This window comes from Rhinoraja longicauda, chromosome 9, assembly GCF_053455715.1.
Source record: "Rhinoraja longicauda isolate Sanriku21f chromosome 9, sRhiLon1.1, whole genome shotgun sequence".
NCBI classification, from domain to species: domain Eukaryota; kingdom Metazoa; phylum Chordata; class Chondrichthyes; order Rajiformes; family Arhynchobatidae; genus Rhinoraja; species Rhinoraja longicauda.
The window spans coordinates 16,850,478-16,875,358 of record NC_135961.1 but is presented as its reverse complement, the minus strand read 5'-3'; the positions used below and the strand labels follow the sequence as shown (position 1 = coordinate 16,875,358).

The following is a 24,881-nucleotide window of genomic DNA, read 5'->3' as shown; positions in this document are numbered from 1 at the left end:
CGAAGATTAACAGCCTTCTGGGTGCTGGGGGTGTAGTATCATTTCCACCAAATGGATACATGTAAAGGGATCAGGGCAAAGTGCTCAATTGTCTACCATTTGCAACCTTGGGAAAGAGTGGACCCACCACAATCAATATCACTAACAATCAGCTTATCTACCAAAGATAGACACAAAGTGCCAGAGTAACTCAGTGGGTCAGGAAGCATCTCTGGAGAACATGGATAGTTTATCTACACATTGCCCTATGCAACTAGTGGCCGTGTGTATCCACATAAATACAGGTACATCTAAACTAATGAATTGGCTGCAAAGAGCTTTGGCTTGTCTTGGATGCAAGTCTCCTTTCGCATAATCAAATCAAGAAATGTGTTTGGAAACATGACAAAATTAAATGATATGACAATATTTATTATTAAAATGTATCAAATACAAACCTCAACTATCACAGCGTAGAAAAAAAAATTATATTAGAGCACTCCATTTAAAACTCTTTAGTACGTACATACACGCTTAACTCTTTCGTAACATTGCTTTTCCATCTGAGATTTATGTAACACGCTCATAATAACATTCTGAACGAGTGTAAGTGCTTCAGACCAGAGTAAAAAGCTACAAGGTATAAGAGTCACGTGGCCTCCAAAGCAACAATACCACAAACATGGCTGGCATGCGGGTACATGAACTGGGCATCAATAGCAACAATGCACAAGGAAAGCATGACGCCTGCGTCACTAATAAAAAAATAATTGTGCAGCCTAATGTCGAGACAAGAGAGCAAGTGTTTTTTTTTAAATCTCCCAGTTGCAAGCAGTTTATATGCAGGGCTTTTCCAAGTTCATTTGCATTTAGTGAAACAGATGAAATCCATGACGGTGGAAGTGCAAGCTCTTCTGGCTAACGAACAGCCCTTCCTTAAGTAGGTCGGGAATATACTAACATTAAGCTACTTCTGTTCTTGGTGTTGCCTGGGAGACGGCTTCTGGATCCAGGATTTTATTTCCTTTACAGGTTCAACTCTGTAGTGTTCCTTCCTTGATCTGTTGGATGAAAAGATTTTTCTCATCTTCTGGAGTTCTCCCATTCTGAGCCCTGACTATACACGTTGGCCTGTGCAAGTTCAGCATGTAAATCAGCTGCTGCTTCTCCATTTTGAGTTCCTCTATTTGTGCTTTCAACTCTGCGTTCAAAGATTCCAGTTTTTCAGACTCCTAGAGACAAGATTTTCCCAAGTTAGGATTCTTTATATGGCATGAACAAAGATATTGTTTTTTTGGAAAAAGGATAACTCTTCAAACGCAGGTAACTTTACGTAGGTAAAGTGGTAAACAGCAAAAGTCAAAAGATACAAAATATTTAAATAATAAAATATTTTTTTAAATAAATGGTTTTTAAAAATTAATTAATTTTATTTCAAAAAGGACAAAAGGTATAAGTGACAAATAGCCAGATAGAAACATAGAAAAATAGGTGCAGGAATAGACCATTCTGACCTTCGAGACAGCACCGCCTTTCAATATCTACTGAGGTGAGCGTGTAATGATCCTGATCTGATAAGGGGACTAGAGGTAAAAGAGCCATTAGGAGGCAGTGATCACAACATGATAAGTTTTACTCTGCAAATGGAAAGGCAGAAGGGAAAATCGGAAGTGTCAGTATTACAGTATAGCAAAGGGGATTACAGAGGCATGAGGCAGGAGCTGGCCAAAATTGACTGGAAGGAGGCCCTAGCAGGGAAGATGGTAGAACAGCAATGGCAGGTATTCCTGGGAATAATGCAGAGGTTGCAGGATCAATTTATCCCAAAGAGGCAGAAAGACTCTAAGGGGAGTAAGAGACACCTGTGGCTGACAAGGGAAGTCAAGGACAGCATAAAAATTAAGGAGAGGAAGTATAACATAGCAAAGAAGAGTGGGAAGACAGAGGATTGGGACACTTTTAAAGAGCAACAAAAGTTAACTAAAAAGGCAATACGGGGAGAAAAGATGAGGTACGAGGGTAAACTAGCCAATAATATAAAGGAGGATAGCAAAAGTTTTTTTATGTACGTGAAGAGGAAAAAAATAGTCAAGGCAAATGTGGGTCCCTTGAAGACAGAAGCAGGAGAATTTATTATGGGGAACAAAGAAATGGCAGGCGAGTTAAACCGTTACTTTGGATCTGTCTTCACTGAGGAAGATACACACAATCTCCCAAATGTTCTAGGGGCCGGAGAACCTAGGGTGATGGAGGAACTGAAGGAAATCCACATTTGGCAGGAAATGGTTTTGGGTAGACTGATGGGACTGAAGGCTGATAAATCCCCAGGGCCTGATGGTCTGCATCCCAGGGTACTTAAGGAGGTGGCTCTAGAAATAGTGGAAGCATTGGAGATCATTTTTCAATGTTCTATAGATTCAGGATCAGTTCCTGTGGATTGGAGGATAGCAAATGTTATCCCACTTTTTAAGAAAGGCGGGAGAGAGAAAACGGGTAATTATAGACCAGTTAGTCTGACATCAGTGGTGGGGAAGATGCTGGAGTTAATTATAAAAGACGAAATTGCTGAGCATTTGGATAGCAGTAACAGGATCATTCCGAGTCAGCATGGATTTACGAAGGGGAAATCATGCTTGACAAATCTACTGGAATTTTTTGAGGATGTAACTAGGAAAATTGACAGGGGAGAGTCAGTGGATGTGGTGTACCTCGACTTTCAGAAAGCCTTCGACAAGGTCCCACATAGGAGATTAGTGGGCAAAATTAGAGCACATGGTATTGGGGGTAGGGTACTGACATGGATAGAAAATTGGTTGACAGACAGAAAGCAAAGAGTGGGGATAAATGGGTCCCTTTCGGAATGGCAGGCAGTGACCAGTGGGGTACCGCAAGGTTCGGTGCTGGGACCCCAGCTATTTACGATATACATTAATGACTTAGATGAAGGGATTAAAAGTACCATTAGCAAATTTGCAGATGATACTAAGCTGGGGGGTAGTGTGAATTGTGAGGAAGATGCAATAGGGCTGCAGGGTGACTTGGACAGGTTGTGTGAATGGGCGGATACATGGCAGATGCAGTTTAATGTAGATAAGTGTGAGGTTATTCACTTTGGAAGTAAGAATAGAAAGGCAGATTATTATCTGAATGGTGTCAAGTTAGGAAGAGGGGATGTTCAACGAGATCTGGGTGTCCTAGTGCATCAGTCACTGAAAGGAAGCATGCAGGTACAGCAGGCAGTGAGGAAAGCCAATGGAATGTTGGCCTTCGTAACAAGAGGAGTTGAGTATAGGAGCAAAGAGGTCCTTCTACAGTTGTACCGGGCCCTGGTAAGACCGCACCTGGAGTACTGTGTGCAGTTTTGGTCTCCAAATTTGAGGAAGGATATTCTTGCTATTGAGGGCGTGCAGCGTAGGTTCACTAGGTTAATTCCCGGAATGGCGGGACTGTCGTATGTTGAAAGGCTGGAGCAATTAGGCTTGTATACACTGGAATTTAGAAGGATGAGGGGGGATCTTATTGAAACATATAAGATAATTAGGGGATTGGACACATTAGAGGCAGGAAACATGTTCCCAATGTTGGGGGAGTCCAGAACAAGGGGCCACAGTTTAAGAATAAGGGGTAGGCCATTTAGAACAGAGATGAGGAAGAACTTTTTCAGTCAGAGAGTGGTGAAGGTGTGGAATTCTCTGCCTCAGAAGGCAGTGGAGGCCAGTTCGTTGGATGCTTTCAAGAGAGAGCTGGATAGAGCTCTTAAGGATAGCGGAGTGAGGGGGTATGGGGAGAAGGCAGGAACGGGGTACTGATTGAGAGTGATCAGCCATGATCGCATTGAATGGCGGTGCTGGCTCGAAGGGCTGAATGGCCTACTCCTGCACCTATTGTCTATTGTCTAATATGATCATGGTTGATCATCTAAAATCAGTACCCCGTTCCTGCTTTATCCCCATATCCCTTGATTCCTTTAGCCCTAAGAGCTAAATCTAACTCTCTCTTGAAAACATCCAGTGAATTGGCCTCCACTGCCTTCTGTGACAGAGAATTCCACAGATTCACAACTCTCTGGGTGAAGAAGTTTTTCTTCATCTCAGTCCTAAATGGCCTACCCCTTATTCTTAAACCCCTGGTTCTGGATTCCCCCAACATCAGGAACATTTTTCCTGCATCTAGCCTGTCCAATCCTTTAAGAATTTTATATGTTTTTATAAGATCCCCTCTCTTCCTTCTAAATTCGAAGTCTGACAGAAATAGATAGAGGTGGCTGGTTCACTGAAAGGCACTTGCTAGAACAGTGTCCATCAGGCCAAAGTAATAGAAAACCTGAACTATTTCTCTGACTGTTTCATGGAAATAGTAATTGATCTTTGGAAATAAATGCTTATTTTCAAAGAAATTTCAAAATGCCTTCAAAAGTGAAAACGTTTGTATGCATTAAAAGGAGGGTAAACTCCTCACCTGGACATGGTGCAAACAAGGTTATGGTTGTGTTCCATGTGGGATCGTAACAGAATAAGATACTGCATCAAAAGGATTAGAAAGGGAATTGAATACAGCGATTGTATTTTAAAAACAGAAGCCAAGCAAAAGAAAAGGGCTTCTTATTCATTATAGTTTTGTGAAACCAATTTCAATCAATGGATAAAATATTAACAGTTTGTCCTGAAACACTATTATGAAACAGAGAAATAAACTGATGAAAGCAGGTTGACCCAATATCTTTGGGGCTGATAGGTGGGTCTGTGGGAATAGAGGAATACTTTATGATAAACTCTAGGATGTTTCCATTAGTGGGAGAGTCTAGGACTAGAGGTTATAGCCTCAGAATTAAAGGACCTCCCTTTAGGAAGGAGATGAGGAGGAATTGCTTTAGTCAAAGGGTGGTGAAACAGTGGAATTCTTTGCTACAGAAGGCTGTGGAGGCCAAGTCAGTAGATATATTTAAGGCAGAGATAGATAGATTCTTGATTAGTACGGGTGTCAGGGGTTAAGGGGAGAAGGCAGGAGAATGGAGTTAGGAGGGAGAGATAGATCAGCCATGATTGAATGGTGGAGTAGACTTGATGGGCCGAATGACCTAATTCTGCTCCTATCACTTATGACCTAAACCTGTCACATTTCAGAAATGCTGGATTACTAGAACCACTGACGTTTATCTGGAGCAGACCTTTCACATTAGCTACTGAACACATGACTAATTGTATGTTTGACTCATAAATAAAAAGGCAGAATAAACACTGTTGGACATATGGTCCCAATACCAATTCATATGGTTTGACCATGGATTTATTGACAAAAATAGTCAGCTGAAGGATGTGCATGTGTTTTAGATTGTTGCAAGTACTTCACTGCCTTGAAATATAAATAGTGATGGATGTGAATGCATACAAGTGAAATATCAGTGTAAAAGGGACCATGTAGTCCGAAGTACAACTCAACCGGCAATTTTAAATCATTTATATTGTCTTAAAACGAAAAATGGAAAATGAACCTTGTACAGAATTGGCTTGGTTTAAGAAAAGCCTCTTATGTAGGAGGCAACTGGAAAATTATAGGTTATATATACCCACAAAGAGGGACACAAAGTCTGCAAATATTCAGTCTTACAGATGTTTTGGTTTAGATTATTCACCACAACTTTACTTTCTCAAGAGCTGCAACAGCAGAACCAAGAATTATCTGTAACGTCATTAACAGCTCTAAGGGACTAAGATAGCAAATCCTCAGACTCAGATTCACTCCAACTCAATGTTCTATTATCAGTTCCCATCAATCCCAAAATGAAGCTCCAAATTTTATTTTTCCATTACTTCTCATAAATGTATCCACAAGAAACGAATTATTTAATTGCAATCCTTTTCCACCAAACCCCATCCCCAATTTAAACCAGATTTCAATGGTGAGTCGTCATAATTGTTTGTCTCTTGTCACAAGAGTGCTGCTCTGCCACAAAGTTAATTTACTTTGAGGGATAATACCCATGACTGACCATCAACTTTCTGGTTGCACCCACTCACACTAATATGACAAACATTTATACCTGGCTGGCAAACTAGAACTATTGCTTTCAAAAATGAAACATGCACTAGAGCACAATTCTTTTAGACAGTAAATAGCCATTGCACAAGCCCAATTTCACCAAATCAGATTAAGGCAGCGTTCATACATCAGTGCAAATGAAAAATGCTTATTGATTACACGTGGACTTACTTTTTGCAATATGTCGGTTCTTTCCTTCTTTTTATTTCGACATTTAGCTGCTGCTATTTTATTTCTCTCCCGTCTCCTGCATCTCCTTTCATCTTCACGTGGTGTCAACTGCAAGAATGAATATCCAAACTCATTTTCTAATAGTTGCGAGATGGATGTAGTGTCGAAAGATCAAATTATGTCTGCCCTGTTGCTTACACTGTGGTATTACAAGGTATTTGTTTATTTAACATACCCGTCTTTCCACTGCGTCGCTTGAGCTCTCAGTTCCTGTGCCAAATTCCACGTTTGGCTCTCCATTTGATATCCGTTTGCTTTGAATGGCAAATCGCAGCTCTTCCTTGACCAAAGGTGTAATGTACGTAAACTCATCAAATACCAAAGACATGGAGGGTGAGGTACATGGAACAACTGCAGCGGTACTGACATCTGATGCAGATCCTTGTCCAATGAGTTGCAGCATGTCGGCCTTGCCTGGTCAAAAAAAATATTGGAGCTAAAATTATTATTTGCAATCTGGTTAACATTTTCAACATTTGTTTCTAACTTTTCTTTAGTTATACCACTACGCCTGCCTGTCACAGGCCACTTATCAGTCAAGGTAGGTGGTGGATAAGTCACTCAATCACCATCAACCCCAAACATCAGCTGGAATGGACAAATGCTATACCTGGCGTTTGGGGTGATAGGAGGCAAGGCCAAATGATCTTGGACTTTACTTCATAACAGCACCCCAAGGCATTTTGAAAAGATGAAAACAATTTAGAGCTTACATAGCTGTGTCAAAGTGGCTGATGCTTGGGGGTTCGGCATCTTTAATTCATTGGCTTTTCCCAGTGTACAGTCTGATATGTTGATCGTCTTAACCTACCTGATCTCCCGGTGCCTCAGCACTTCAACTCCCCCTCCCATTCCCAATCTAACCTTTCTGTCCTGGGCCTCCTCCATTGTCAGAGTGAGGCCCAGCGCAAATTGGAGGAACAGCTTGGAACAGCTTACATCCCAATGGTATGAACATTAACTTCTCTAACTTCAAATAGCCCTTGCTTTCCCTCTCTCTCTCTCTCTCCATCCCCTCCCCCTTTCCAGTTCTCCCACCAGTCTTACTGTCTCTGACTACATTCTATCTCTGTCCTGCCCACTCCCCTGACATCAGTCTGAAGAAGGGTGTCGACCCGAAACGTCACCCATTCCTTCTCTCCAGAGATGCTGCCTGACCCGCTGAGTTACTCCAGCATTTTGTGTCTACCTCATGTTGATACTCACTCCGCTTTCCTCCCATTGGCCCTCAAATCCCCTCACGTTGCAACAGTATCAGTTTACACACTCAACGGCAAGGCCAATGATAGCTCTGAACATTTCTGCAGTAGCACAACAACCAAAAGTATCACAAAAACAACACAGGCATATTTCGACACGGACTCACATGTGAATAATTTTGGCAGGTAACCACAAACTCCGTAGCTTTTAGGAAGGATCATAAAAGAAGCAGGGCTGGGAGGTGCTTAGGGAGAGGGTCGAGCCTTGGTTCAGACACCAGTGGTGGAATGATTAAAGCGCAGGGTGATTAATGTAACAGAATTTGAAGAGTATAGATATTCAGGAAGATTGTAGACATGGAGGAAATTGCTGAAAAAGCACAAAGCCAGTTCATAAATTTGAATAGAAAGATGACAAGTTTAAAATTGAGTTGTTTAACCAGGAGCCAATATTTGTCAGCAAGCACAATGTGCAAATGTAAAGGGGCAACTATGAAATAAAGAACAAACATTTATGAATGACACAAGTGTATGGAGAATACAACAAACGAAATTGGCCAGGAATATATTGAAAAGGCCAAGTCTGGAAAGCAGCAATACATGCCTGAAACTTTTGGGAGAAAAATGGAGTCATAGAGTCAAAGAATTGTTGGGTCATACAGTGTGGAAGCAGTCCCCTTTGCCCAACTTGCCCCAGCCAAACAAAATGCCCCATCTACACTAGTCCCAAATGCTTGCATGTTTTCAGTCCAGATCTGTATACATCTTTCCTATCCATGTGCCTGTCCAAATGTCTTTTAAATCTTATTACAGTACCTGCCTCAACTACCTCCTTTGGCAGCTTGTTCCATGCACCCACTGAGAAAGGATAAAGTCAGATGCTGCCAAGGCTGAAATATGTCTCAAATAATATTGTATATTGCAAAGCTCATAATCAAATATGACATGGTTAGAAATGGTTCGAACGTAGACCCTTTCCACAGAGAAATTATCCGTGAAGCAGTTACATTCGTATTCTCATTAAACTCATGTACATATCTTAAAATCCTCGGGGAAACTGGTCTGCAAGTTCAGATATTTATCTTTCAATCAGGCACTAATTTAAAAAATACACTATAGAGGTTAGTTTAGAAAACTATTCTTCAGCTTTATTATTCCAATTTATTACTCTTATGGGTGAGACTCAAAGTTGAAGGTCATTCACCCCTATTTTTCTTTTACAACATAGGTTGCCGAAACAATTGTTGGCACCACACAATGCATTACTGGCTGAAATCAGCCTAATCAGCACACACCAGAGACATTAGTTTCTGTGTCTCCGCTCTTTGTTAAATACAGTAATCTCAGACAACAGAATGACATTCAAACAATGAAACAGGAGCAATGATGGATGAAAGAATTGAAATGTGGAGTACTATCACATACTTTCCCTTCCCATGCCAATTTATCTTAGAACCCTTAGAATTTTTCAGTACATTTTGTGGATTCTAAATTGTTTCTGAAAGATGAATTGGAATTATTCTAAGTCAGTTTAGTTTACCTTATTGTCACGTGTACCGAGGTACAGTGAAAAGCTTTTTAATTCAGCCGAGTCTACTCCAATTGTGAAGCCTTTTCAACCAGTGGTTAGAGTAATCTGTTAGTCACTAATGAATGAGCTCCTTTTCCAGCAGATGCTGCAAGCCAAGAATTAAACAGGTGCTCCTCAACTTACGATGGGGTTACGATGCGACAAACCCGTCGTAAACCCAAAATATCGTAAGTCGAAATGCATTTAATACACCTGATCACGTGGGCGGAAGCGTGCTGCGGCCCGCTACGGGCCACTGCCGTTTACACCATCGCAAAGTCGAAATATCGGAAGTCGAAGCATCGTTAAGTCAGGGAGCATCTGTCCTGGAATTGACATCAACGGACAATTTGAAGAATGTTGTACACATCCAAGCAACAAGGAGTTGTCAATGGAGAGATGTGATGTCACACCGCAAGTGGTTTTATAAAAATCTAATATAGCCAAGAGATTAGAAGGCAGCTGTTCCGTGACAACTCAGTGCGAACACTTGCTCGATGCGGCCCTGTCATCACCTCAATGATCAATTATTTATTACTGCCACATAAGCACCTAGGAATGTTTTATGTCAGAACCCAGGGTTCCACACTGTACATGCACTTCCATTCTTAACAATTGCCGCCGCCAGTACCATCTTAATCCTTAATCAATTGCATCGAATGATACAAAGCTATGTGCTATCTCTATAATGCTAAGCTTCTAAACCTTAAATGTCTACATTTATCACCAACTGATTTATCACCTGACTTACAGTATTAATGCTTTACCTCATGCGCTCCTTTCCGCCTCACTATTCATGCTCCTTTTAAACTTACCTGCCTCACTTGTAATACTGCCCAAGACCCCAAAAAAGTGAATTAAAGTATGTTGAGGTATTAATAGGAATAACATCCAGCAATCTGGAAAATCTGCTGGTCTGGCACCGACTGAAGTCTGGATTGCGGCTGACTAGCAGTCTGTCCGTCTTTTTTTTCCCTTTTTTTGTTGTGTGTCGGTGTTGGGATGGTTTTTATATATATTTTTTTGGTTGTGTATGTGTGGGAGGGGGTGGTGGCGTGGGTGGGTGGGGGGACTTTTCTCTTCCTCACGGCGCGGGGTGCGGCTCGGCTGCGGGGCCTAACATCGCCCGCTGCGGCTCGGCCGCTGGACTTTACATCCCGGTGCGGCTTGGCCGCTGGACTTTACATCCCGGTGCGGCTTGGCCGCTGGACTTTACAGTGCCCGGTGCAGCTCGGCTGCGGGGCTTAACATCGCCCGGTGCAGCTCGGCTGCGGGGCTTAACATCGCCCGGTGCAGCTCGGCTGCGGGGCTTAACATCGCCCGGTGCAGCTCGGCTGCGGGACTTTTCACCGCGGCTCGGCTGCGGGGCTTTTCATCGCTGGTGCGGCTCGGCTGCGGACTTAACATCGCCCGGTGCGGCTCGACCACGGGGCTTAGCTGCGCAAGGCTTGGTCGCGGGCCTTTCATCGCCCGGTTCGGCCGCGGGACGTTTCAGCGCCCGGTGCGGGGACTGTGCGGGTCGGTCGGGGACGAGCTGTCTGTCCGTGGGCGTGGGGAAGAGAGTGGAAGTTTTGTTGCCTCCATCACAGTGAGGGGGTGTTTGGAGTCACTGTGATTGACGTTTGTGTTGGGGTTATGTGTCTTGTGTTCTTTTTTTTTTTTTTTCTATGACTGCTATGTAGTTTCGTTCGGTACTTCGGTACCGAACGACAAATAAAGCTCTGTTATACCTGTTACACCTGTTATTACTGGAGTTTTGCCATATGCACAAGAGCACTGATGTAAATACCACTCAAAAGATATGAAGGTGGCAGACGTTCGGCTCCTTTGCGTACTACACCAGTATAGGCGATTCAATGGAGTGGTTCATCTTGCTCCTCTAGTATCTTTGACTGGATCGGAGGGCAACTGTTCAGTGCAAGAGATGCCTAATTTCAGATGAAAGTTTAAATCGAGAGATTCCAATGATGCCAATTAAATAAGGTTTGAATGTAATCATTGGATTTCTACCTATTCCTCGTGAAGAAATACCAATCTTAGTCCATGACGGTTACATTTGAGCACAATAAATTTCTGCTACTGAACTCCATAATTTTAATAATTCACATGTCAGCACAAAACATGATTTTCTCACTATTTTCACCCTCCTTGGCACTTTCCTTGTCATCATGAAAATTCAAACTGCCCCATTTCTTGAGGAGATGCTTTTCATCGCCCTAAAGAAGCCCGGTCTGTAAAAAAAAATGTATGTACAGTAACTCGCTGTTGTGATCACTTCACTCTGTCACTGACCAGAGTTTACCCGAATCTTACTAAATTCCTTTAAAAACTAAGAACGTCCAAACTTCAGCTGTGCTGCAAATGAAAGGATATAACCAGCATTTTCTTTAAAATAATTTACATAAGATTAACGAAAGAACCAATTTGTAAAAGGGTGACATTTGGCTTGATCATAAACATTCATGAGACAACAGTTTGCTCTTCTTGCATCAGCAGGCAAGAACCAACAGGTAGGTCACAATTACTGGCACGCACTATCTGAATGCAAGTTAAAGATGCCTGTGATTAAAGGATGAGAAATTAACAGCCTTTGCTCAATCCAGCTGCTGGCCCTTACTATACTTGGCACTCGGAACCATGATTAATAGAAAAAAACAACCATGACGCACAGACGGAAACATTCCGCACAGCCTAATCTGCTCTGATACGTGGTTTTCAACAGATGCATTAACAATTTAGAGGCTGAAAACCCATAAAATGGAATTTACTAAGTAATCATGACAACACACCAAGGTTTAAATGTACGGCTTGGATTAAAGCCTGTGACAATTTAACACGCAGATGCAAAACCTTTCTGATGATAGAGCCTTCATCAAGGCAGCACTGGCCAAATCTAGCTTGAAATTTTTGTCCTTTCTTGAAAAAGTTGTCAACTCGATTGCCAAGATAGTTGACTACTACATGGCTTTTATGGTGGCAACGGTATGCACCACAAAACCTGCTGAGTTTTAGTCATGATTCTGGTGACGGCATTATATTAAGCCCTTTTTGTAGGCACTATTTGCCATTACTTTCACAGAATGACATTAAGTTAATTGGCAACCCACAACAACAGAACCTGCTCTCAATAAGTTCCATTGAGCCAGTGATGTCGTCTGGGTTCACTGGCTCTATAAAACTTCCAAATCTCCAGAGAAAAAAATATTTGTATTCACTTTCAAATAATGGCACCATGTGCACTGTAAGTACATAAAAATATACAAAGTTAATTTTAACACCCCAAGATGAAAACTGCATGGTGGTAAAGATGATGATATCAATTTTTAAACGTAGCCATTTCTAGATCAAATATTGATATATGTGATGGAGCAGGAAGTGGTAGAAGGCCAGGTTTAAATACTATTGCATCCGCTGCTCTAGATGTCAACTGATCTATATCGGCGAAACCAAGCATAGGCTCGGCGATCGCTTCGCTGAACACCTGCGCTCGGTCTGCATTAACGCAACTGATCTCCCGGTGGCCCAGCACTTTAACTCCCCCTCCCATTCCCAGTCTGACCTCTCTGTCATGGGCCTCCTCCAGTGCCATAGTGAGGCCCGCCGGAAATTGGAGGAGCAGCACCTCATATTTCGCCTGGGCAGTTTGCAGCCCGGTGGTATGAACGTCGACTTCTCCAACTTCAGATAGCTCCTCTGTCCCTCCCTTCCCCTCCTACTTCCCAGAGCTCCCTCTATCTTCCTGTCTCCACCTATATCCTTCCTTTGTCCCACCCCCGACATCAGTCTGAAGAAGGGTCTCGACCCGAAACGTCACCCATTCCTCTCCCGAGATGCTGCCTGACCTGCTGAGTTACTCCAGCATTTTGTGAATAAATAAATTTAAATATTATTCGTTGTTAGGGGGCTTCTCTGCTATTTAACAAACAAAACTTTGCAGTAACAATTCATTTTCCAGGTTAAATATTTTAGAAAGTATAGCAGAGTAATCACTAAGCTCTGTCCAAGTTTCATGAATTCTATGGATGAGATGTTGAACATCGATGAGCCCAATTTAGCCAGCAGAGGTGCATTGAATGTTTCCCAGTAACATCCAACATTACCCACACTGTTGCACAGAGAGGTGATGTTTTAGTTGCAATTATCAAAGAATAAATGGGGCAAGATGAAAAATGTCCATGTACTTTTTTCTTTAAAAAGAAACTCCAAAATGTACGAAGTATACCATGACAAATTTCATCATCAAGTAATAGATTTGTCTCACAAGCTTTTTGCTATTCATATTGAAAACAATGCCCCTAAAATGGAAAATTGAGGGCAAATAGGCCAAATCTCAAAGGAGCAAAGCCACTTCTTAATATGTGTAACATGTGCTGTTAAATGCAAATGATCTGGAGAAACCTCCGCTGATTAATTTTCTTTCTGGAAAGTCCAGTGGATTCCATTTCCCTGAAATTCAAATTGAATGACCCTCCTCGAAATGGCATGTTTGGTGCTTGGCAAACAGCCAAGTTTTCATTTAGTACAAATTCCAAAATAAAAATCTTTTAAGACATTAAAATTTTAACTGACTTGTTTAATGCTGCACATATTAACAATGCTTGTAATTGTTAATTTCCTCTTGGTTATCGAGGAAGTGTAGGATCAATTTATGCCCTTTATTTTTAAAAAGGATTCATTTTATAGGTGTAGGAAGGAACTGCAGATGCTGGTGTACATCGAAGATGGACACAAAATGCTGGAATAACTCAGCAGGACAGGCAGCATCTCTGAAGAGAAGGAATGGGTGACATTTCAGGTCAAGACCCTTCTTCTGACTGAAAGTCAAGGGAAAGGGGAACGAGAGATATAGACGATGATGTAGAGAGATATAGAACAAATGAATGAAGGGTCTTGAGCAGAAACGTCACCCATTCCTTCTATCCAGAGATGCTGCCTATCCCGCTGAGTTACTCCATTAATTTTATAGGGTTTGTAAGTCTTTACGCCCTTCTCCTATTGTCCAGCCCATTGTGAAATTCACTGCCATGGAGAATGCATGTTAACAACACCAAGCCGCATCCTGATAGTCAGCTTATACATAGGTGTGGCCACTGCAGATGCACAGTTAGTATTCTACAACCACCTCCAAATAGGGAGGGAATCATGATAATCATTTCTTAGAATAAAGGGGAGGCTATTTAAAACTGAGGTGAGAAGGGACTTTTTCATCCAGAGTTGTGAATTAGTGGAATTCTCTGCCACAGAGGGCAGTGGAGGCCAAATCACTGGATGAATTTAAGAGGGAGTTGAATAGAGCTCATGGGGTTAGTGGAATCAAGGGATATGGGGAGAAGTTGGGCAGTTATTAGCCAGTGGATGATCAGCCATGATCACAATGAATAGCGGTGCTGGCTCAGAGGACCGAAAGCAAGAGGTTCTCACTTCTTTTAACAGTTCTAATTTCTTGATATCTGATTAGGCATTAGCACAATGTGCAAAACACATTCTGCACATCAGATAATGGCCATTCAGGTTTAGTTTAGGAAGTAACTGAAGTTAGGTCATCTGTGGTCATCAGACATTAAACATAAAATATTATTTTTACCATGCTGCATGAAGTTTTTAAATTAGAGATACAGCTCGGAATCAAACCCTTCGGCCTTAATGAGTCCACGCTGACCAGCGATGGTCCCATGCACTAACACTATCCTACACACTAGGGACAATTTAGAATTTTACTGAAGCTAATTAATCTACAAACCTGTACGTCTTTGGAGTGTGGGAGGAAACTGGAACACCCGGAGAAAACTCACACGGTCACAGGGATGAATGTATAAACTCCTTACAGAAAGCACCCGTAGTCAGGATCAAACCCGGGTGTCTGGCGCCGTAAGGCAGCAATTCTACTGCTGCGCGCAACTGTGCCACCCCAAAGTGAAAGAAAGATTCTCCAGAAAATAACAGACTCCATAGCTATCAGGAAAGATCCAAAAAAAAGGTTATTTCCTCAACAAAGGAAAGACGTACTGTGGATGAACCAACTGTTCCACCACAGCAACAGTGAATACGATGATTATGTGTGGACAGTCCAAAATTAGAGGCCATAAATACAAGATAATCACAAAAAGGAATTTAAATTTTTTTTTTAAAAATCTGGAAAAATTTCATAAGAATGGAAATGAATATCTGTCGGTGTAGTTGAGGCAATGAGCCAGGCCGCATCCAAATTAGTCAAATACCAAAGGAACAAAGGAATAAAAGCATGATGAAATAAGTGTGAAAACTACATTAGAATGAATGGCCTATATCTGTGCTGCAATCTGTTATCTCCCTCTGCAACCCTTCTCATATCATAGCTGCAGAATATCATGCTGACCAACATCATTTATAGTAGCCAGAAATTGAAGATGCTCCACATTATTCATTTTCATACTCTTAAACAAGCTGCATTTGAAAACATGGAAAAGAGCTGTCAGGGTGTTGTCACGCCATTGTTAAAATTGCCTATGGCCTAAACTCAGGAGTTCAGGAGAAGAACTCAAATTATGTTTGGTCTAAATAATAAAAAGTGAGAAATTACATTTACTGTCTGGGAGGGTTCCTACACCATTGTCAATTAAAGGTATTGCCTCCAAATAGTCCCTGCATTTCTAATTTCCAAGTCATCCACAAGGTTATATGGCATTTCTTCTTCCATGGTATGTGCCAAGCAGTAGGTAATATCCTCAAAGACCTTTTACTACAAAATAACACTGGAGATTAGAATATCTGTCAGTAGCAATTTTAGCTTCCATCAAATTTCTACATCCATGATCTCACAAAGACCCTGATATCTGCATTTCAATTAAAAACAGATTTGTTGTCATTCACTCCCCCTCACATGACATTCCATGCTCCGACAACTCTCAGAATGAAGTAATTTCCCACAAATTACTATAATTTCAAATTAAAGGCCCCGTGATACATATTCTCCTACAAGGGGTAGCATATTGGCATCATCCAAAAAATTATCAATCCCGACAAAATCTTTCTTAATTTCAGTAGAAAGAGCCACATTATCTTCCCTGTTTCTTCCCATAAAAAAAAATCTAATCCAGGGTGTCATCCCAGTTAAGAAACACTTTAATGGCTCTTAAATTCTTTTGACAAAAGGGCACCTTAATCTGGGCTATAACCATAGCTTTGTGTGCTTTTGCACCTAACATGCATGCTGGGCCTTATAAATAAGCATGCACAATTTATGGCTTATTATAAGTATAATGTCAATATTCTGATCACACTGTTACAACAGTCTCATCTGTGAAGGGAATGGACAAACAATGTTTTGGTCAGGAAGCTTCTTCTTGATCCGAAACATTGTCTGTCAATTCTGAACATTTAAACGTCGTTTGGACAGGTACATGGATAGGAAAGGTTTAAAGGCATATAGCTGAAACACAGGAAAATGGGAACGAGCTGAGATGGGCATCTCGCTTGGCATTAGGCCAAAGGGCCTGTTTCGGTGCTTCATAACCTCCATGACTCTCTAAAATCTATCCACTTTGTTTCTCTTTCTAATGAAATATTCAATAGTATTTTTTTAAAATTCATTTACATTATTTTTAGACCTTTGTTTTTTGTTTTTTTCTGAATCAATGTTCTGCTTTTTGACACTGAAATGATATTCAACATAGACGTCTGCAAGCCTGACAGAGCAAACAGCAAATGAAAGTCAAAGAGGCATGGTGGATTAATTTCAGAAAACAGGAACTAGAGCAAGCTCTTGTGCTCCTCTGCCATTCGAGAGGCGATGGTGACCTTTCACCCAGCTCTAAATACACGTTATACCTCACTCCCACCATCCAACATCCCTCACTACCAATTCATAATCCATACCTCCTCAGTGGATCCTCCTGATAGTCCTGAAAGATCTGGGTCCAATTTGAAGACACCTGGCCCTAGACACCCCAGTCTGCGAGGTTTTCCCCCATGTACCCGACCTTCTCATGTAAAATAAATTAGGTGAACTGAGGAAAGCTTCATGCTATATTTCTGACTCAAACAATTCACAAGATCCTGAAGACCAATAACCTCAAGTTTATATTTCATTCTATTTAAGATTTCCAATATATTTTTTGTTTTAATATCATCAGGAAATATATTCATGAGTATTCCATAGGTATTGTATTCCTTCTCTCAATTTCACCTGTTAAATAAACACAAATACACCACCATTTTGGCAAAGGGGGCACATTGGAATAAAGGCTTGTTAGTAATGCTTCTCATTTTTATACAGGAATAAACTTCAGCAATAAGGATGAAGTGGGTTTTAAGCATACCCAATTTCAACATGAACGTTAATAGGATATATTTGGCAGATGTGCAGGGAATTCCACATTACTCCAAATGAAAAAAGGCAAGGCATCATAACCAGATACCTTTTAATGTTCAAAAAGTTAATCTTTCGCTTTCAGCTTCACTGCGGTTTAGTACAGTGTATTTTATCATCTTAATTTTACTCCAAAAACATTAATGACTGTATTTTGTGGAATTTCCTCCCTAGAACTCATCAACCATGTAGAATACAGATTTGCTTTAGTCACCTTTAACAATGACTAACCAAGACAGACCATGCTCTAATAACATTTTGAAGTGAACCGCACCCCAAACTTAATCACCAAAACTGCACTATGACAGCCAACTATAGAGTGTGTATATATGAATCAACCAACAATGGAGATTTAAACTAAAATTAATTTCTGATCAATATTTTCTTTCTATTCTGCTATCTACAAAACAGAATTAATGCATTGCAATTTGCATTACGTTAATTATCTCAGACTCTAGATTAAACTTTTTCCAAAATGTTCTACAATTACAGTGTACTTACAATTTTATGGTAGCATTTCAGGTAATGGCCCTTCCCAGCCCAGCTAATGTGGTCATTCCATTATTATTTAGTCCATTCACTTTTAACACATGTCATAAAATTAAGAAGAAACGGATGCCATACATATCAAAACAATGTTTATGATGAGTCTGAAGAAGGGTACCAACCCAGAACGTCACCTATCCATGTTCTCCTGACCCTGAGATGCAGCCTGACCTAGTTACTCCAGCATTTTGTCCTTTTTAGGAAGTCTTTGATGGTATTTGAATACGTTATTTTCAGTGCAGAGTTTGTGTCAATATCGTTTTGATAAATGAAATTCATAATTAACTCTCATAAAATACTTAATAGATATTGGTCACCATTCTTGAAACATGTTACGGAAACTTTACAATTTTTGCAACTGTTAGTTTCTACATCCAGAATTGCAGAGTTTAGAATGATGCAATATTTAACAGAAATAAAATAAAAGTCTAGAATTTGTAATGAATCATCATGATGCAAAGGAATAGTGCAGATGCTGTGGGACAAAGAAGCATTGCAATTTTCACGCAGAAAATGTGCTACCCTCTCTTGCTTTTCCAAAGCTAGATCCTTGGAGTGACCTATGTGCATTCATCTACGGCCTCAATTCCTGAACCTCAGTCAAATACTGTTTCAGATGCAAAGGGGAAAAGGTCAAGGGGCTGGAGAGCACTTGGAGGGAGAGAGTGGAGGGAAGCACCACGGCATTTGGTATGGAAAAACTGAGATTTATAGCATTTGATGAGGAGGTGGGCTGTGCCTGGGAATGATTGTTCAGGAAACAAATGTATATTAGAATTGGTGTAGGAAGGAACTGCAGATGTTGGTTTACACCAAAGATAGACACAAAAATGCCAGAGTAACTCAGTGGGTCAGGAAACACCCCTGGAGAAAAGGAGTAGGTGACGTTTCGGGTCGAGACCCTTCTTCAGACCGAGTCATTTTAGAATTTGTTGGGCTTGGAGATCAGGTTACCGGCTGAACATTAAGGAGAAAGAATAGTCGGCAGATTGGCAGGAGGAGGCAGCAAAGTTATGGGAAAGGACTCCTGCATCTGCCCTGCCTCCCCTAATGATTTAGGTAAGTATTTTACTTACTTGTAAACCCCTGGTGTCAGTGCTGTGAGACTGAGTTTATTGTACAGGATGCACTGCATCAGGCAACTCCCAAAACACTGTTTCAGTTTCAGGGGCACTTCATATAAACTCTTGCTCTTCATCTTTGCACAGACATTTCTTCATTCTCTCCACCCCAAAGACCTCTCTGCAACCCGAAACATACTCGTTTTCTCACTTTTCCAATTCTGATGACAGCTCAGCAATCTGAAACATTCACTCTCTCAACACAAACAACGCTTGACCTGCTGAGGGTGTTTTCGGTTTCCATTTCATGGAGCAAGTGCCTGGCTGATCTGCACAATGGCCATGATTTGACATTAGAATGATGACAAAGAAAAATGACTCTGGGTAGATTTAATTCTCACTATTACAAAGAAAGCCTTATGATTTGAACTTTTAGGAAAAGCAAAGTGCCAAATAGAAACCAGATGCCATCAAGTGCAAAATGATACTAAAATGTTAAAGCGTTTATCAATTCAATTATGCCATTGAAGTACTTTGCCTTGTTATTTTTCCATTATAGTATTAGGCATGAATACATATTTGAAAGTGCACATGACAATATTTATACACATTAATACGACAGTGGAAAAGTGATTTACAAACTAAATAGGCTGGAAGAGTAAGAAAGCTAAAACCACTATCATTGCTTTTTGGAGTTTTAACTCACCACACAAGAAAATATCACTGATCTGAACTTAAGGTTTAAGTTTTATTTTGCCTTATGAGGTGCACAGAATGCACCAGTTATTCATCCTGCTGCCCTTGACACAATCAAAACAGCTTGTCCCCTGCCTTAAAAAAACCCTCAAAACAAATGACAATTTAGAGAGTAGACACAAGGAATGGCAGATACTGGAAACTTGAGCAAAAAAATAAATAAATGCTGGAATAATTAATCGGGTCAGGCAGCATCTCTGGAAAAACATGGATAGATGACGTTTCAGGTCAGGACCCTTCTTCAGACTGAAGAAGGGTCCGATCTAAAATGTCACCTACTTATGTTCTCCAGAAATGCAGCCTGACATGCGGAGTTAATCGAGCACTTTGTGTTTTTTTTACCATTTGGAGATACTGATGTCCAATTCATGGGATACATCAAACTGGTAGAAGAAATGGAGGAGTACTGGAATACTGTTTCTTAACCAAATGTAATGGATTTTTTGCATTCCAGCCTACTTACCTTTCAAAACAAAACATCCATTCCCCCCCAATATAGCATATTTATTTTAAAAAAGACATTAAATTAATTATTTAAGATAGTCATATCTGAAAACGATATTTCTTTCTTTCGGAAGCTTTCCCCTTACCATTTGTTCTTTGAAGAGCAACAAATGTCATTGCTTATTTGTTAAATCTTTCATAGCATGAACACACATGGTCTCACAAAAGCTTGTTCACTTTGACTCTGGCCCTGGGGAGCAGTGTCTAGTCAATCTGAGTGGAGGCATCAACTCTTCAGCCTCAAACATTAACTGTTTCATTTTCCATGGATGCTGTATACATGCTGGGTTTTGTTTTCCTGCATGTTCTGTTACAGATTTCCAGCATCTGTAGCTTTTTGTTTTAAACTTACAAACCTGTAAAGTTCCTCCTGCACATTGAACCATCGGAATGTTTTCAATGCTAATCTGTGGGATTATTGTCTGTGGGATTAATGCTAATTGTTTGAAGAATCACAACAAATCCAGAGATATAGTGGGAGTGTTCACAGATAACTTAGTATCCATCAACAAATTAGTAGCCACGAGCTACACATGTACATTATATCCACTTAGGGGCAAAGAGGTCTTGGATGAAGGGATTAAAAGTACCATTAGCAAATTTGCAGATGATACAAAGCTGGGTGACAGTGTGAACTGTGAGGAAGATGCTATGAGGTTGCAGGGTGCAGGAAGATTGTTTACCTTTTGATATTGGTTCGATATTATTTGCTACGTCTAAATTAAACAAAAAAATTTATAGGGAAAACCCTATAATATTTAGTGCTACACGAATTTGGAAACAATTAAAAAAGACATTAAAATTAGATAATTTATCACTTTTTCTTCCAATTGTGAATAATCCTTTGTTTAAGCCTTCATGGGTAGACAGGGGTTTTACACAATGGAAGGATTATGGAATTAAAAATATGGGACAACTTTATAAGGAAGGCACCTTTCTGACATTTCAGGAGTTGCAACAGACTTATGGTCTTCGTGGAAATGATTATTTCAGATATCTTCAACTTAGAGATTATGTAAAATCGAACTCCCAAAATTTTCGAATTAGAAATTCAGAAATTCTTGATGAATGTTGGAACAAACATCCTAATACAGAAAAATTAATATCTTATATATATAATATCTTATTAGACAGTGACATTCCCTCCACGGACTTATACAGACAAAAATGGGAAAAAGAATTAAACCAAGTAATTACGAAAGATACTTGGGAAGAAAGTTTGCAACATATACATCAGTGTTCACTAAACGCCAGACATTCTCTAATACAATTTAAAGTAATACATAGGTTACACTATTCAAAAACAAAACTACATAAAATTTTCCAACTTATCTCACCTAAATGTGATAAATGTCAACATTTAGAAGCTACATTATTTCATATGTTCGCAAACTGTATAAAAATTAAAAAATTCTGGGTAAATATTTTTAGCATAATATCTAAAGTAACCAGCACACAATTGGACCCAGATCCAAAATTAATTATACTCGGAATATTAGAATTAAATCAAACATTTAGAACAATACAAAGAAACTTTATGGATTATAGTTTAATAACGGGAAAAAAATTAATTCTAAAATTTTGGAAAGGCCCTACGGTCCCCACAATCAAAATGTGGATTATAGAAATGACGGAGACCTTAAACGTGGAAAGAATCAGATTTTCCCTGTTGGACAAACAGGAATTATTCATTGGAATATGGTCTCCTTTTATTGATTACTTAAAGGGTCAGAATGGTTCAGCACAGGAACCTGACTAGCACTCGGACTAAAGAATGGATGAAATGCTATACTTTGAAATGTACGTATATATCTCGAATGAAGTTTTTGTTATTTTAATAAATTTTTCCATTCTTCTTTAACTAACTTTTTCCTTATCTTTATAATTTGTTTTTGTTTTTGTTTTTATTTTGCTTCTCTCTCTTTTCTTTCTTTACTTCATCTATTTCTTTAGTTCTATCTAGTTTAAAAAAAAAAAGGGGGCAAAAGGTATTGGAGACAATATAATAATAATTGACAATATTATCAATTTAAAAATGTATGACTGTAAAGATGTACCTATCTCCAATAAAAAAAAAAAAAATTTAAAAAAAAAAAAAAAAAAAAAAAAAGTACCATTAGCAAATTTGCAGATGATACAAAGCTGGGTGACAGTGTGAACTGTGAGGAAGATGCTATGAGGTTGCAGGGTGACTTGGACAGGTTGTGTGAGTGGGCGGATGCATGGCAGATGCAGTTTAATGTGGATAAGTGTGAGGTTATCCACTTTGGTGGTAAGAATAGGAAGGCAGAGTATTATCTGAATGGTGTCAAGTTAGGAACAGGGAACGTACAACGAGATCTGGGTGTCCTAGTGCATCAGTCACTGAAAGGAAGCATGCAGGTACAGCAGGCAGTGAAGAAAGCCAATGGAATGTTGGCCTTCATAACAAGAGTTGAGTATAGGAGCAAAGAGGTCCTTCTGCAGTTGTACAGGGCCCTAGTGAGACCGCACCTGGAGTACTGTGTGCAGTTTTGCTCTCCAAATTTGAGGAAGGATATTCTTGCTATTGAGGGCGTGCAGCGTAGGTTTACTAGGTTAATTCCCGGAATGGCGGGACTGTCATATGTTGAAAGTCTGGAGCGACTAGGCTTGTATACACTGGAATTTAGAAGGATGAGAGGAGATCTTATCGAAACGTATAAGATTATTAAGGGGTTGGACATGTTAGAGGCAGGAAACATGTTCCCAATGTTGGGGGAGTCCAGAACAAGGGGCCACAGTTTAAGAATAAGGGGTAGGCCATTTAGATTGGAGATGAGGAAAAACATTTTCAGTCAGAGAGTTGTCAATCTGTGGAATTCTCTGCCTCAGAAGGCAGTGGAGGCCAATTCTCTGAATGCATTCAAGGGAGAGCCAGATAGAGCTCTTAAGGATAGCGGAGTCAGGGGGTACGGGGAGAAGGCAGGAACGGGGTGCTGATTGAGAATGATCAGCCATGATCACATTGAATGGCGGTGTTGGCTCAAAGGGCCGAATGGCCTCCTCCTGCACCTATTGTCTATTAAGAGTCATGTATTTGGTATTTATTTCAAATCGGGAGGATGTTGCACCACATTGGCTGTCTTTCAGGAGGGGACTGGAGATCTTCCCGGGTGGCAAGGACTGCCTTGTTTAGAGCCCTCTAGATATAGCTCCGGTCTGATCGTCCAGCCGCTGTGGGCAGGAGAGCCCCTTTTAACAAACCCAACGCTAATAGCGGCTGGTGACAGCGGCAGTTTTAAAGTGCGTCTACTCTGAAGTTTAATGCACCGGCTGTGACATGCAAAGGGAGGGAACATCCATAGGCCCACAGTGGGGCGTACGGGAAGCCTACGCCTCTCACACTGTCAGCTCTGGCAGCCGCTGTGTTTCCATCATGCGTGTAGACGGAGTACTGCAACATCTGAACTTTGCAACGATCTGCAGCAAGGCGGCGATTGGAAACTTCAGCCCTTTTTACAGGAAACTCCACTGTGTCATCTGACCAGTGACGCCGCTCTGACTAAGCAGATGTGGACCCCGAGTTAACTTTGTAGGGGGGTTGGAGTGGAGTGGAGTAGGGAGGGGAGTGTTGGGGGTTGGAGTGGAGTTGAGGGGAGTGGAGGGGAGGGGGGTTGCAGTGGAGTAGAGTGGAGGGGGGTTGGAGTGGAGGGGAGTTGGAGTGGAGGGGAGTGGGAGGGGAGTGGGAGGGGAGGGGAGGGAAGGGGTTGTCCAATCACAGTCAGAATATTTACACGCTTTCACCACGGCGGGTGGGGGTAAATGAAAAATAAAATAAAGCCCCCCCCCTCCTGTGTGCTGGGTGAACTGTCAGGGTGACAAGTCGCCATGATCAGCCTCATTCAAATCTCGTCCAAAAAACTTGTTTTTTTTGGATGACAATAAAGGTAATTCTGATTCTCTGAAGTCAACAGGCAAAATGCAACAACTGTAGAGATTCGAGGGGATCCTGTACAAGACAGGAATCAAGTCAAGTCAAGTCCATTTTATGTGTACAGCACATTTAAAAACAACCCACGTTGACCAAAGTGCTGTACCCCAGTGCAGGAATGGTCACACAGCCTCCCCCCTTGTCCAGGGGTCCCGGGGTCTCAGCAACCTGGACCAGGTCCCTCAGTCTCCCCGGACCCCGCACTGGGTGGACTACAGGACGGCAGCGTTTCCCGTCCCCCCCCCTCCTTGAAAATAGGCATCAAAATTAAAAACGAAACCACTAGGAAGTATCGCCCTCGCCACATCTCACACCAGTCCCCCAGTGTAAGTGTCCCCGGCACGATGTGTATCAAGCAACTGCAGATACACTGGTCTAACACGGAAGATGGACGCAGCTTTCTGCAGTCTATGGTGGGTGTTCCCCGAGCTCTGTAAAGCCGTGGCTGGCGGCTGGTGGCGGACCTACCTCTCTCTCGGGTGGACTACCTCTGGCCGCCGGGAACCACTGCTACTTCGCTCCTGGAGCAGAGGCGCTGTCTGTGCTCGGCCGCCGGACCCCTGTACTTTCCGAAAAAGTTGCGGAACACCGCTCGGCGTTGCATCACTGCCCTTATATAGTGAGTGTGAGTGTGAGCCCTGGTATTTACAAGCCTAGGCAACTGACGTATTTTCTATTTATAGAGCAGGGAAGCTTT

At 41.1% G+C, this 24,881-nt stretch overlaps 1 protein-coding gene across 3 annotated transcripts in view; it reads right to left on the bottom strand.

The window, feature by feature from the left end:
* Positions 1-469: 469 nt before the first annotated feature.
* The window catches only part of atf3 (activating transcription factor 3), a 41,105-nt gene continuing 16,693 nt past the window's right edge, over positions 470-24,881 (bottom strand). The window contains exons 1-4 of one of the 3 annotated variants that reach the window (XM_078405795.1): positions 24,653-24,784; positions 6,425-6,663; positions 6,190-6,297; positions 470-1,211 (exon numbers count right to left, since the gene is read on the bottom strand). In XM_078405795.1, coding sequence (XP_078261921.1) covers positions 1,014-1,211; positions 6,190-6,297; positions 6,425-6,652 — 534 coding nt within the window. In that variant the 5' untranslated portion in view covers positions 6,653-6,663; positions 24,653-24,784 and the 3' untranslated portion in view covers positions 470-1,013. Of the gene's footprint in view, positions 1,212-4,437; positions 4,500-6,189; positions 6,298-6,424; positions 6,664-24,652; positions 24,785-24,881 lie in introns of those variants that run through there. The other 2 variants (XM_078405796.1, XM_078405794.1) reach the window with 2 other exon arrangements.